General features: G+C 48.2%; 1 protein-coding gene across 7 annotated transcripts in view; it reads left to right on the top strand.

The window, feature by feature from the left end:
- TPCN1 (two pore segment channel 1) overlaps positions 1-12,548 on the top strand; it is a 42,370-nt gene that overhangs the window by 25,187 nt on the left and 4,635 nt on the right. For all 7 annotated transcript variants that reach the window (XM_039561389.1, XM_010408548.4, XM_039561390.1 and 4 more), the window contains 14 exons: positions 473-589; positions 1,460-1,584; positions 2,830-2,878; positions 3,077-3,140; positions 3,962-4,006; positions 5,229-5,285; positions 5,374-5,427; positions 5,767-5,839; positions 6,040-6,147; positions 7,330-7,401; positions 8,976-9,065; positions 9,787-9,902; positions 10,589-10,635; positions 11,123-11,276. In XM_039561389.1, coding sequence (XP_039417323.1) covers positions 473-589; positions 1,460-1,584; positions 2,830-2,878; positions 3,077-3,140; positions 3,962-4,006; positions 5,229-5,285; positions 5,374-5,427; positions 5,767-5,839; positions 6,040-6,147; positions 7,330-7,401; positions 8,976-9,065; positions 9,787-9,902; positions 10,589-10,635; positions 11,123-11,276 — 1,171 coding nt within the window. The remainder of the gene's footprint in view (positions 1-472; positions 590-1,459; positions 1,585-2,829; positions 2,879-3,076; positions 3,141-3,961; positions 4,007-5,228; positions 5,286-5,373; positions 5,428-5,766; positions 5,840-6,039; positions 6,148-7,329; positions 7,402-8,975; positions 9,066-9,786; positions 9,903-10,588; positions 10,636-11,122; positions 11,277-12,548) is intronic.

Genomic DNA, 12,548 nt, shown 5'->3' with positions numbered 1-12,548 from the left:
TGAGTGGTGGAAAAGGGTTTGCCAAAGGAGTTGAGGAATTCTGCAGTCCAAGGTGAGGGATTTGATGTTTGTGGTTGGATTTCACTGCTTGTGTCCCAGATGGAGGGTTACCTTTGATATGTGTTAGCCAAAGCTCCCAGGAAGGGTGAATCCAGAGAGCAGCCCTCAAACCCTGCTTTCCAGGAACAGATCAGGGCGTTATAATAAATCTGATACGGTTTTCTGTGTGCTTTAGCCTTAGCTCTTAAAACCCACTAGCAAATGTTGAGAGGCCAGAAACATCTGGACCTCCTCCAAGAAGTGGATCAGTGCTGTGAGCTTGGGGATCCCTTTGTGGGATCCCTCATGCCAGCGGGACCTCGCCGACTCCATCGTCCATCAACGTTCCTGCTGCAGGCAGTGCCTCTCCTTGCTTCCCTGAAGCCTTGCAGAGCATAAAGTTAAAACACCATTTTTTCCCCTGTCTTCTCAGCTTCTGGCTGTTGTGTTTGACACTTTCAATGACATTGAGAAGAGGAAGTTCAAGTCCCTGCTGCTGCACAAGCGCATGGCCATCCAGCACGCGTACCGGCTGCTGGTCACCAAACAGGTACAGCTGTGTTAGCAGCACCCCTGGGCTGGGCTGCTGAAACAGCACCTCCAAAAAAGGGTGATTTATCTCTGTTGATTGTGATCAGACTCACCATGGGCTGGTGGTTTTTTCATTCATGTAACTCGTTCACCTCTGTTTCTGGAGAAAAAGCAGAGTACTCTGAATTTCAACCCTGCGTGAGGTTATGGCTTGATAAAATGAGGGGAATTTGTTCTGGAGTGCATGTGATCATTGATTTCTCTCTGATTCAGTCTGGGTCACTTGAGGACTTGTTTGGCTTAGAAGCACCACTACGAAGAGGAGGGATGGGTCATCCAATTGAAGATATAATCCATTTTCTAGATCCTGCACCAGTGAACAGTGCAGAAACAGAAGGAATTCACCTACAAACAACTTTTTACAGGGACAAGCACTTGGGGGAGAAGGTCGATTTCTTGCTTAACTTGTTGGAGCAGCAAGAGAAATAAGACCCAAAAATAACTAACCCACTTCTAGTAGATTAGTTCATGTTTAGTGCACATAGCTGATGGTCTTAGAAAAGTGCCGTGGTGGGATCTGTTAGGCTGCCTGCTAATTTCCCAAGAAGAGGGGTTGAACTCTGCTTGGGGTGCCTGGTTGGACAATTTTCAGGTGGTGGGGCAACAGGGAACAGTTCTGCATTTGCTGGAGGGACCGATTGCCAGGAGGGCTTTCTGATCTCTGTGCCCTGGGATTAGCTTGGTATGTTAAAGTAATATCTCAGGGTACTTAGGGGGCTCGGTTATAATGTATGAAATCCTGCTTAAAACAAATCCAGAGTGAGAATTAAAAGCCTCTGTGTGTTCCTGCCTGATGCTGCTGCTTCTGACAGCACTCCTTTGTTGCCAGAGGCCGTCTGGAATTTCCTTCAAGCACTTCGAAGGGCTGCTGCGGTTCTACAAGCCTCGGATGTGTGCCAGGGAGAGATATCTCACCTTCAAAGCACTGAACCAGAGCAATACCCCTTTAGTCAGGTAGAATGGTCCTACTGCTGCACCCAGAGCAGGGAGGTTGCTCCACTCCCTGCAGCTGGGCTTTGCTTTGGAGGGGATGGCTGGGTTTATGGAATGAGCGTTGTCTGGGATGTGGGAATAGCGTTCTGCGATGGGAAGGATTTTCCTGGGAAGCAGGGAGCTGGGAGGGGTGAGTACCCTGAGAGCTGAGGTTTTCCTTGGGAGGTGATGGAGTTCCTGCGTGCCCTCTTGTGGATACAGCGCTGTGCTGGCACTCACAGGCAGGATCTGCTTCCCACTCCCCTGCCAGAGCAGAGCCAGGAGCTGGGGAGCAGCACTGGAGCCTGCAAGGAGCATTTCCTCACACAGCGCAGCCTCGCAGCTTAACAAGTTTTTGCTTTTCTCCAGCAGCTGGCTGTCCCCCCCCAGGGTTTTGTTAATTAAAATCTGGTTCTGCTGGTGCTTTCAGGGCTGCCATCCTCTGTGTTATGAGGCAGAGAATTGCCATTCTGGTGGGTGGGTGCAGCTATCTCCAGCCAGCAAGGAAGCAGAGGGAATTAGAGCAGGAGACCTTCTCTTCCTTTCCCTTTGTTTCGGCCACAGACAGGTTCCAAGTGACTCTCCTGTGAAACTGGTGCTGATGCTTCTCCTTCAAGTCAAGTACCACAGAAAAGGATTGAAAATGGCATAGGGAGAAAAAGACTGAGTTGAGAAATGCAGGCACCAATGTCACCAGTAAGAGTCCGAGAAGTTCAGCATCCTCACTTTCAGACATGTAAAAGCTGTCACAGGCCTGACCCCGAGCACCTAGACAGGCACTCATGTTCTAGGAGTTTCTTTGCTTTCATGTCCTTTTTCAAACTTCATTTTTACCTTGAAAAGAAAATGTGCAAAGATGTTCGAAAAGGACTGTACAAGTAATTAAGAAAGTCCAAGACTTGTTGAGAGCAGTGCAATCTCCATCCCTTGGAGTTGGCATCAAAGCCTCAGGTCTTTCCTCTCAGTGGTAGAATTCTGGAGCTCAGTAGAGTCAGAGTTTCCCTTAAGGGCTGAAGCATTACAGAAAGGAGATTCTGGCTATTGTCAGTGGGGAACCTTTGGCCAGGCTGGGAAGAGGTCACTGCTGAGTTCTGTCAGCTGTGGCTGCAGTTCTGATAAGGAGTTAATAACTTCCAGGGACTGTGCACTGGTGATGTCTGACAAGGACAGTTAAGGATCTAGTTAGTCACCCTCAAGGCTCTGATCAGATGTTTCTTTGTTTTGCAGTCTAAAGGATTTTTACAATTTCTATGAAGTTGTTGGCTTAAAATGGAAGGTGAGAGTTTGTTGGGGGGAGAAGAGGGGAACTGTGTGTGGGAGGGGGAGAAAATGAGTGCTCAGAGAGGAGCTGGGTAAGAAACAAAGGCAATCTAAGAGAAGCAGATGATGGGGGTAAGGTGGGTCTCCATCCTTGCCCTTTCTTTTGCATGGATGTAGCTCTGGCTGCTGCTGACTGAGGCTGTTCTGCTTCCAGGCAAAACGAAACCGCGAGCACTGGTTTGATGACCTTCCACGGACTGCATTCCTTATTTTTAAAGGTAGCACACTGTTTTCATGGCAGCACGTGTTCAGCTGACAGGAAGAGTATTTTCTTACAAAGACAGGACACTCTGAAGGGACTTTCTCTTAACACCCCTGGAAAACACCTAAGGGAAGGCTTTCTAACCAACTCCCTGGGTATCCGGAGCCTCTGAGGCCAGAGCCTTACATTCAGAGTCTCCAGGGAAGATTTCTGTCCTGTAAACATTCCTGCAGTGACCATGGAGTGGGATTTGGGTTGTCACAAAAGCTCTTAGGCTGCCTGGTCCTGAGCTGTGGTTGCAGCTCCTGTTCAGGTCAAGGACAGCAGTTTGGGAAGGGAAAAGAGGCCTCAAACACCCATCAGAGTAAATCAGTCTTGCCAATGGGATTTATCTCCTGTTTCCCAAGTTTCCTGACTGAATGGAGCTATTCAGAATTAAGAACCTGCAGCTCTTCTGAGGTGGTGTGTGCTCCTGGGGAACAGATGACACCCTCTGATCCAAATACAGCTGCCACAGGAGCCCTCAGAGCTCTGCTGATGCTCCCAACCCTCCTTGTTGTTCCAAACACGGACAGCTGCATTTACCTCTGTCCACACCCCAGAATTAGGACATAGAGACCAAACATCTTGGGGGCATGAGGATAATGACTTCATTGCTGCTGGAATTCTGAAGGGTATTTAAACTTGTTCCCAACAAATGAAAGTTAATAATCTGCTGATCTGTTTAGCTTCTGTGTTGAGGATTGGTATGAAAAATGTCTCTAAGGAGAAGATAGAGGGATCTGTGCTATGGAGGATGGTGTAAACATTTGTTCTGTCATCCTTCCCTTCACACAGGCATCAACATCCTTGTGAAGTCCCGTGTGTTCCAGTACACCATGTGTGAGTAGAAGTCATGAGCTGCCTCTGCTTGGCTCCCTTGCTCATGTGGGTCTGGTGTGCTGTGTCTGCTGATGCCTTTTCCTGGTCTTAAAATCAATAATCAAACACAGTTAGAAGGGAAAAAGGGATTTTACCTTGGTATTTATTTAAAGGATCCTTAGGTGCACACGTCCAGGTGGAATGCACCGAAATGCACCCCACCAAATGCACACTCAAAATAGATCTGGTATAACATTATAGGTGTTACTAATTGGCATACCTATCAAAGATTCCCCAGTGAGAGGCTCGAGTGAGCCCCCTTCCCCAAGGAGCCTTCCCCTGGATAGTTCTATCTTAGTTTACAGAATATGTTCTGGAGAGGACCTTGGGGTCTGGGGCACACTGATCCCTAGCTACGAGGCTTCTAAGTTGTTTAGTCTCCTAGCTTGACAAATAAGTCCAAGAATGTAGGCAAAAAACCACTAAGAATACAAAAGCTATGAAAAGGTATATAAAAGGGGTATAAAAGAAAAGGCAAAAAATCATCATGGCATCACTGCCAGCACTCCAAGGAGTTGGTGTGGTCTGAGCCATGGTTTATGGACAAATCTTGGAGTTTTGGTAGAGAGGGAGGGAACTGCTCAATTGTACCACCAGCCTGGGCTCTCAGCTCTGGTTCTGGAGAGGCTGCCTGGCTCACTGCACAACACCCCCGTGGGGCTGTGCTGTGGGAGTCAGCTTCTTGCATTTAGGTGGGTTGGTGGTCAGCTTTCCCAAACCTTGGGGGGTTTTATCTTGCAGCTGGAGGATGCTGGATGAGGAACTGCCTTGCCAGTCAAGCACATTCTGTTTGCTCTCGAGGAGGTGTGATCGTCCTCACTGCTGCAGGGAGTGCTTGGCAACTGAGCTGCCTGTGAGAAGGAGTCTGTGCTTCTCTTCTCTAGAGGAGAAAAGTTCTTCCTCCTGGTGCTGCCTGCTGGCTTCTAAATGATCTATTCCTACTCAGTAATTTGGGGGTTGGGTTGGTTTTTTTTCGTTTTGTTTCCTTTTGAACATAAAGGTATTACATCTGTTAAGGGCCTGGAAAAAGATGTGGTGGAAGACTCTCAATTTCTGAGTTCAGTTTGTTCACTGAGTTGGAACCAATGACCCTGCCACTTGTCCTATATTGTACTCTTTTTTTTAGCCTAAGAAATGGATATCCAGGAGTGGTTTTGCTATGGGTTTTTCCTTTGTTTTCCAGACACTGTGGTGGCTGTGAATGGAATTTGGATTCTTGTTGAAACCTTCATGTTGCAAGGTAGGAAACATCACAGCTTGTTCCTTGACTGTGGTGCTGGGGGATTGAAAAGGGCAAGGCTTGAGAAATCTGTTCTTGTGTCTTGCAGGAGGGAATTTCTTCTCCAGGAACGTACCGTGGAGCTACATCGTCTTCCTCACAAGTAAGCTGATGCCTCCCAACAGAGCTGTGTCATTTCCTGAGAAGCTGGGAAGGGAACTGAAGTTACAACTTAACCATGGGTGTAGAGCCTCCATCAAGAACAATGCTGTGCCTGGCAGGGATTGTTTTGTAGACTTCTCCGGAGAGAAATCTCCATGAACACAGGAAAAGGTGTTGATTTGGAGGGGAGAAGTCTCACTGAGAATAAGGAGGATGGGTGGGGTCTGTTAAACCCCTGTTCAGAAATGCTCTGCTAAAATCAGCACACATCCATGCAGGCAAACCTTCACACGAGCCTTTCCCGTGATGCTGCTCATTCCTGACTCCTCCTGTTTTGCAGTCTATGGCGTGGAGCTGCTCCTGAAGACCACTGGGCTGGGGCCTGTGGAGTACCTGTCCTCAGGCTGGAATCTGTAAGTGCACATTCACCTTTTTGGGTTGGAAAAGCCACCTTCTGTCAGGAGTTTCAAGCCATCAGCCAGCTCTTAAAATTCTTCTGCCCCTGGCCTCATGGTTCTTGTTAAGCTGGAGCAGCACCAGTCCCTCTTCTCTGCTGAAGCACTACTGATAAATCGTTGCTCTTATTTTTATTTTATTTTATTTTTCTCTCCAGCTTTGACTTCTCAGTCACCCTGTTTGCATTTTTGGGACTCATGGCACTGGCATTTAACATGGAGCCCTTTTACTTCATTGTGGTCCTGCGACCCCTCCAGCTGCTGAGGTGAGGTGGGAAAGGCTGGGAAGGGAGAATTCCAGAGAGCCCGTGGGAGAAAACAGGCTTGTTTTCCATCAGTCCCACTGGGCACCGAGCTCCTTAGCAGGAGAGGGCAAGGATTGCTCTGTGGGAATGTGACCATGGCAAACAGGAATTGCGTGGGGTAATGAGATTAGCCCGAGTTATCAAAATGAACGATAACAAAAACTTGGGATGGGATATGAAAACCCATGCTTTGGAGCTTAAGCTGATCTCTAATAGAGATCAAGGGATTTACTGGGGGCAGATTATCCTGTGTCTGCCTTCGTGGGGTTCTTACACCTCCTCTAAATTGTCTGATGCTGTTCAGAGAAAAGCTCTTCTGTCAGGGTGAGATGGTCTGAGCCAGTTTAATAATTTGCACTGAATTACCAGAAATTACAGTTTTCAAAGGATGCTGCTTGCTAGGGTGAAGTACTGCCCTGCTCTAACTGCATCTCACACTTGGAGCAAGACCATGGCCTGTAACCTCTCTGCCGTTCAGGGAGCTGGGGCTGATTAACCCTCTCATGTCTAGGTTACTCACCTTCACAAATGCCTCCAGAGCCACAGGGGGGAAGGGATTTGAGGCAAAATGTTTTGTTAAAAACAAGCTAATGTAATTTAGCTCTTCAGTGATGATTTTAAGAACACTTCATGACACTCAAGAGGGGAAAAAAAATAATGTTTTCTCTGTTCCTTCCCTGCCAAAGCCTGTTTGGCAGCTGTGTTTCTCTGCAAAGGCTGATGGGGTTGCCAAATCTTAAATTAGCAGGAACAGTGTAGTATTCTTTCATCAATTTTTATTAGGTCATGGGGGAAACACAGAAAAGCTTGTGTCCGAAGGAAGCAGGAATGAATCCTGACCCTGTACATGGGACTAGTGTAAGTTCTTACAGTTTTTAGGGGGTTTAAATAGCTATTTATAAAAAGACAGCCTTTTTTTCCCTGAGATCCTCAGTCCTGTAGTTGCATGTGTCATAAACATTGAGATGGGACAGCAGGACACTGGAAGGTGAGCACAGATGACTTGAGCAAGAGCAGTTAGGTGTCAGGAAACCTCCCTGTCATTGACCTGCGAGGTAGAGAGAGCTGGGATTCTCCTTTTAACTATTTCCCCAACACCAGGAAAGCTGCGGGGTGTGGGTAACTCCTGGCCTCTCCTTTCAGGCTGTTTAAACTGAAGAAACGCTACAGGAACGTCCTGGACACCATGTTTGAGTTGTTCCCTCGGATGGCCAGGTGTGGTGATGCAATACCTTTATTGTATTTTTATATAAGTTTTCTGTACCCCAGTGGTTCATCCCTACCTTCCCCACTCCTATTCCCAGTTGGTTTCCCCCAGACCCAAGCCTCTCCCCCGGTGCTCCCTACATGGTTGTTCTCCTCCCCTTGTTCTGGCTCTTTCCCTATCAATCACCCAAACCCCTCCTGTTGTTCCCGAAGGTTCAGTGTCCATCATCTGAAACCTCCCAATTTACCCTTATATGGTCCCCATCAATCCCCCGAGACCCTACCCCTCTAGATACCTCCCCCTTTGGAAATCCCCTAAACCTCGATGCCCCATTGGGGCATGTGGTCCCTTTCCCCTCCTCCCCTTGGGGCTATTGGCCCAAGGAAATGTCTATCCTCGTCCACATCCCTCTCTTAGAGATTTCTATTGGTCCCCAGTTAAGCCATCCCCATTGTAACACCTCCCTTTATAAGGGGTTCCCTGGAGCTGCTCGAGGCCTGTCTCCTGGGAGTTGCTTCCAATAACTTTGGATTATCCCCTGTGGCAAGCCTCCTTGCTACTTTTTATCCTCTCCCTCGTTGGGACTGCTGACAGCCACTCACTGTGCCTGGAGCTTCAGCTCCCCTGGGCAGAGCTGAGCTCCTGAGGAGCAGCTTTAAAGCCAAGAGCCTCCAGCTGCTCCCCACTCCTGTCGCACACCGCAGGAGCTGGCCTGGGCAGTGGTCAGTGGCGGTCATTGCGACAGCCAGATACCAAATTCTGCTCTTTGGGTGATGGCAGGGAGAGGGGAGTGAAGGTTTGGGGTCAGGATAGGGAGCTGTCAAACCTGCTAAAGGGATTTATGTTCTGATCTGTCAGTGGGTCATTACTGACTCTTCACTGTGCTGCAGGGGAGTGTTAATCTTCCAATTTCTTGGAGCGGCAACACTCCAGCACCTCGGGCCTCCTCCTGCTTTTGTGTTTGGAGGAGAACCAAGAGTTCCTGCTTGTTTTAACTTTTCTCCCCCATCCCAGCTCTTGGTGAGGAGGAAGCCCATGTGGGAAGAACACTGGCACATGAACACCCTCGGCCCCAGATGTTCCCCTCTGCAGAGCCACCTGAGAGCATTGTTGTGCAATGGTGGAGCAGGGGTAGCCTGGTGCTTGAATGGGGTAGCCCGGTGCTTCAGTGGGGCAGCCTCAGCCCTGGTTCCCTCGCAGGAGGCCTGAGCAGAGCGGGTTGGCTGGAGAGCCCTGCTCTTGGCACAGTCCCTGCATCCAAGGATGTGGAGAGGGTAGAAACTCTGTGTGGTGTTCCTTATTGAAGGAACTGTGGAGACTCGTTCATTTAACAGAAAAGGACAGACTGGGAGGGAGTCCAGGCTGCTCTTTGGTTTCTCTCTTTAGCGAGTGGCAAACGCCTTGTCCAAGGCTCCCTGAATGAGAGCAGGCCAAGAACTGCAGAGCCACAGCAGCAGGGAGAGCGGTCTGGGGTTTCCAAATCCCTTGGAAATTCCTCCCAGAGCAACCAGCCTGGGATTTTGTGTTTCCCTGCCCTAGCAACTCTTCAGCAGCACAGTACTCTTTCTGTTTCTGCCTTCAGCCTGGGTTTAACCCTGCTGATCTTCTACTACTGCTTTGCCATCGTTGGCATGGAGTTCTTCGCTGGCGTGGTCTACCCCAACTGCTGCAAGTGAGTACCTCAAATCCAGCCCCCTCAACAGTGCTTTTGGTGCTCAGCCAGCAGCAAGGAGCTCTGGCAGCTTCATTTCCCTGTGGAAAAGTGGCCAGAGGATGGAGCTGAATGGGGTTTTGTAGCTAAGGCAACATGTGGCAAAAATCCAAGAGATACTTCATTTCTCTTGCCCCATACCTGGAAGTGCCCCAGGCCAGGTTGGAGGGGCTTGGAGCAACCTGGGATAGTGGAAGGTGTCCCTGCCCATGGCAGGGGGTGGCACTGGATGAGCTTTAAGGTCCTTTGCTACCCAAACCATTCTGTTTCTATGATGCCAGAGTTGCTTGTCCAGGGGTATTAGATAATTAGACCTCCCTTTATACCAACATAAATTCACCTGATCCTGGAATCTAAGCTATCCTGTGCCTTTTCACCTTAAATGATGGCAGACTACTTGGAAATACCAAGCTTTAAGGGTACAAGCCATGGAACTCAAACTCTCAGTTTCTCTGGTGTAATATTTGCTGAATGATCAGAAAGACTCCATGTGCTCCCTGGGCTTGTGCTGAGCTGTGAAGGAGAGAGGGTTCCTTCCAGAGGAAAAGACAAGTGTTGGCCAACAGGTAGAAGTTGCCACTCTGCTTGCCACCCTCTCTAGAGGGGCTGATATTTATAACTTTTTAGATTTTCCCTGCTTTTCCAGTCTCTGCTGATTCTTTATCCTGGTTTCTCCAACCAGCACAAGCACAGTCGCAGATTCCTACCGCTGGGTGAACCACACAGTTGGCAACAGAACAGTTGTGGAAGAAGGTTATTACTATCTCAACAACTTTGACAACATTCTGAACAGCTTTGGTAAGGGCACTTTTTTACCTAGCAAAGATTATCCCATGTTCCTGCAGAGCTGGATGGCTCTGTAATGCTGTAATGTTCCTGTAATGTTCCTGTGAGCCTGGGACTCTCCCAGGGAGTCCTGCTAATGCACCTCACTCAGCATCCTGCTCTTTCTGTCTGGAGAGCTCCAGCTGACTGATTGTGCCAGGACTGCTTTGCAGCATAAGCAGAGGTCGCTCAAAGCCAGATGGAAGCCAGCAGATCTGTTCTGGCTGGTGATCAGACCAGAGATGTTTAAGGAGGGCATTAAGTCACTGCCCTTCTAAAGAACCAACAGTGATGCCTCTCTTTAAACCCTCTGATGAAGAATAATTTGAATGTGTTGATTACTCTCCATGATTTTTCCTAATGTGTGAGCAGAATGCTTATCTCCTGAAGATTTCAGAGGTCTCCCATGCTCTCTGGTGAAGAGTCAGGTCTGATTTCTTTAAAAAACAGAGATGAAGCCATGCTGCAGGTCTGACCCCCTTTGTCTGAACTAATTTCAGTGGGGAGGGTCTGCATTCTCTCTGGATTTGCTGTCTTTATTCAAACTTTGCTGTCTTGTGTCAGTCTTCCCTGTCAAATAATTTACCTAAAAATCACTGTAAAACAGGTCAGGATGGATAAAACAATTACCTGTATGTGTTTTCTCCCTTTCTGTGCAGTGACACTGTTTGAGCTGACGGTTGTCAATGACTGGTACATCATCATGGTGAGTGAACCCCTGCAGGCAGCATAGACTCTGTCAGCTCAGGCACCACTGTTTTCTTCCCATGGGGATTGGAATGGGCTCAGTGTTGTCACTTGTTGACAGGTATCTTTTGCTCCTGACTGTTTGGAGGCATTTGACCCCTGCCATGCTGCTGGGCATGCTTTCAGGCTTCACAGTCTGGACAAACGAAGTCACCCTGCGCTCCAGTTTGTCACCCTGCTGTCCAAGCTGTGTTCTCGTGGCACAGCAGCTCTTACAGCCACAGGCTTTGGATGTTCTGTGTGTTTGCCTGTAGGAACCTCTCTTTTTAGCTGCAAGGACTTGTTGGGGCATTGAGCACTGCACAAGCAGTCCCTGGGGCCAGCTGTGGAGCCAGGAATGAGAGACAGAGAGTTTTATTATTATTATTATTATTATTGTGAACAAGCAGTTAACAGTGCCTCTCCCTTCTTTTGTGCACTACTGACTTCTTCTCTTTCCTCTTCAGGAAGGGGTGACATCCCAAACCACTCACTGGAGCCGCCTGTACTTCATGATCTTCTACATTGTGACCATGGTGGTGATGACAATCATCGTGGCGTTCATCCTGGATGCTTTTGTCTTCCGCATGAACTACACTCGGAAGAACCAGGATTCAGAAGGTCAGAGCTGAGGCCTGGCTGACCTACAGTGTTGTCTTTCCCTGGTGCTTTATGTCTCCAGCAGAGAATGGGCTTGGCCAGGAAAACCAGTTGATTTTTTTTTCCAGCCTGACATGCGGAGCTAATTCTTTTGCTTTTGTGTGATATTTCTGTCTGGTCTTTCTGCTCTGCCCCTCATCTCTCCCCCAGAATTCCCCAAAAAGTGGATGTGGGTGTATTTATGTGCGTTTTAGGTATGTCTGTACGTTTGTGTGCGCACACACATACAAACTTCAACTACTTGAGCCATTTCAACCAAATTCTTTGAAAATAGGAAGTCCGTGTGCATTTCATGAAAGACTTCTAGGAAATATTGCAGCTAGGATGTAGCAAAACTCAACAAGAGACCTTACAGGAAGGGAAGATGAATAATTTTTTTAAACCAAGTTCCCTTCCTCACTAACACACTCACTGGTGGCAGGATGTGTCTGCCAGGTGATTTGCCAGCACTTCTTGCCGTGACCCAGAGAACAACAGACACTGCCTGCCCAGTTCTTTCCATATTTTGTGGTTGTACTTGGGCTGCTGACTCCGTGCTGTTTTTGGACATGCCTTTCCCTCTAGGAACTGGCAGTGGCTGGGCTCTCCATCCCCTCATCCCTCTGAGTCATCACTTACTCACTGTCCTTTTTCTCTTAAGCTGGGGGTCTGGAACTGCAGGTACCTTCCTGACCCGCTAATTCAGGTGCCAAAGCCACACTAATCTCTTACAGCCCTTCTCCTGCTGTTCCTGCAGGTGAAGGCTCCAGCCCCCTGTTTTTTGGTTTTTTAGGTGCCAGAAGATCAAATTGTGGTGCAGGAGTTGTTAATTAGGGAAACACTTGTGGTCCTTCCTACACCCAGTTTGAAGGGAGCAGTGAAGACATTGGTTAGTCCTGGACTCCCAAGCTCTCTTAGGCAGGTGGAGGTCAAAAGGCAGCAACTCTTGTGTGATTATTTGATTTCTTGATTTACAGGCAAGCAAAAAAGCTACAAGATTTTTTTTTTTTTTTTTAAGATACCAAGGAGCCTGATGAGAATCATTTGGGTCTGAAAGTTTGCTGGCCCTACTCTACTAGTTAACCTTTTCCCTGCCTTTTTGGGGTCAAGCATATCCCTTTCTTGTCACAAAAGCAGGTACAGACTGTACCTGACCTCTGGCTTGGTCCTGTGTGCTTTAGGCTTTGCCTTCCAGGGTTACCGTGGTGGCTGTTGAAGCAATGCTCATCTTGGAGAGGGTTTTTTTTCCCTCTT

Source organism: Corvus cornix, chromosome 15, assembly GCF_000738735.6.
Source record: "Corvus cornix cornix isolate S_Up_H32 chromosome 15, ASM73873v5, whole genome shotgun sequence".
In the NCBI taxonomy this organism is placed as follows: domain Eukaryota; kingdom Metazoa; phylum Chordata; class Aves; order Passeriformes; family Corvidae; genus Corvus; species Corvus cornix.
Note: the sequence above shows the minus strand (reverse complement) of the source record. Positions and strands in the feature narration are given on the sequence as shown.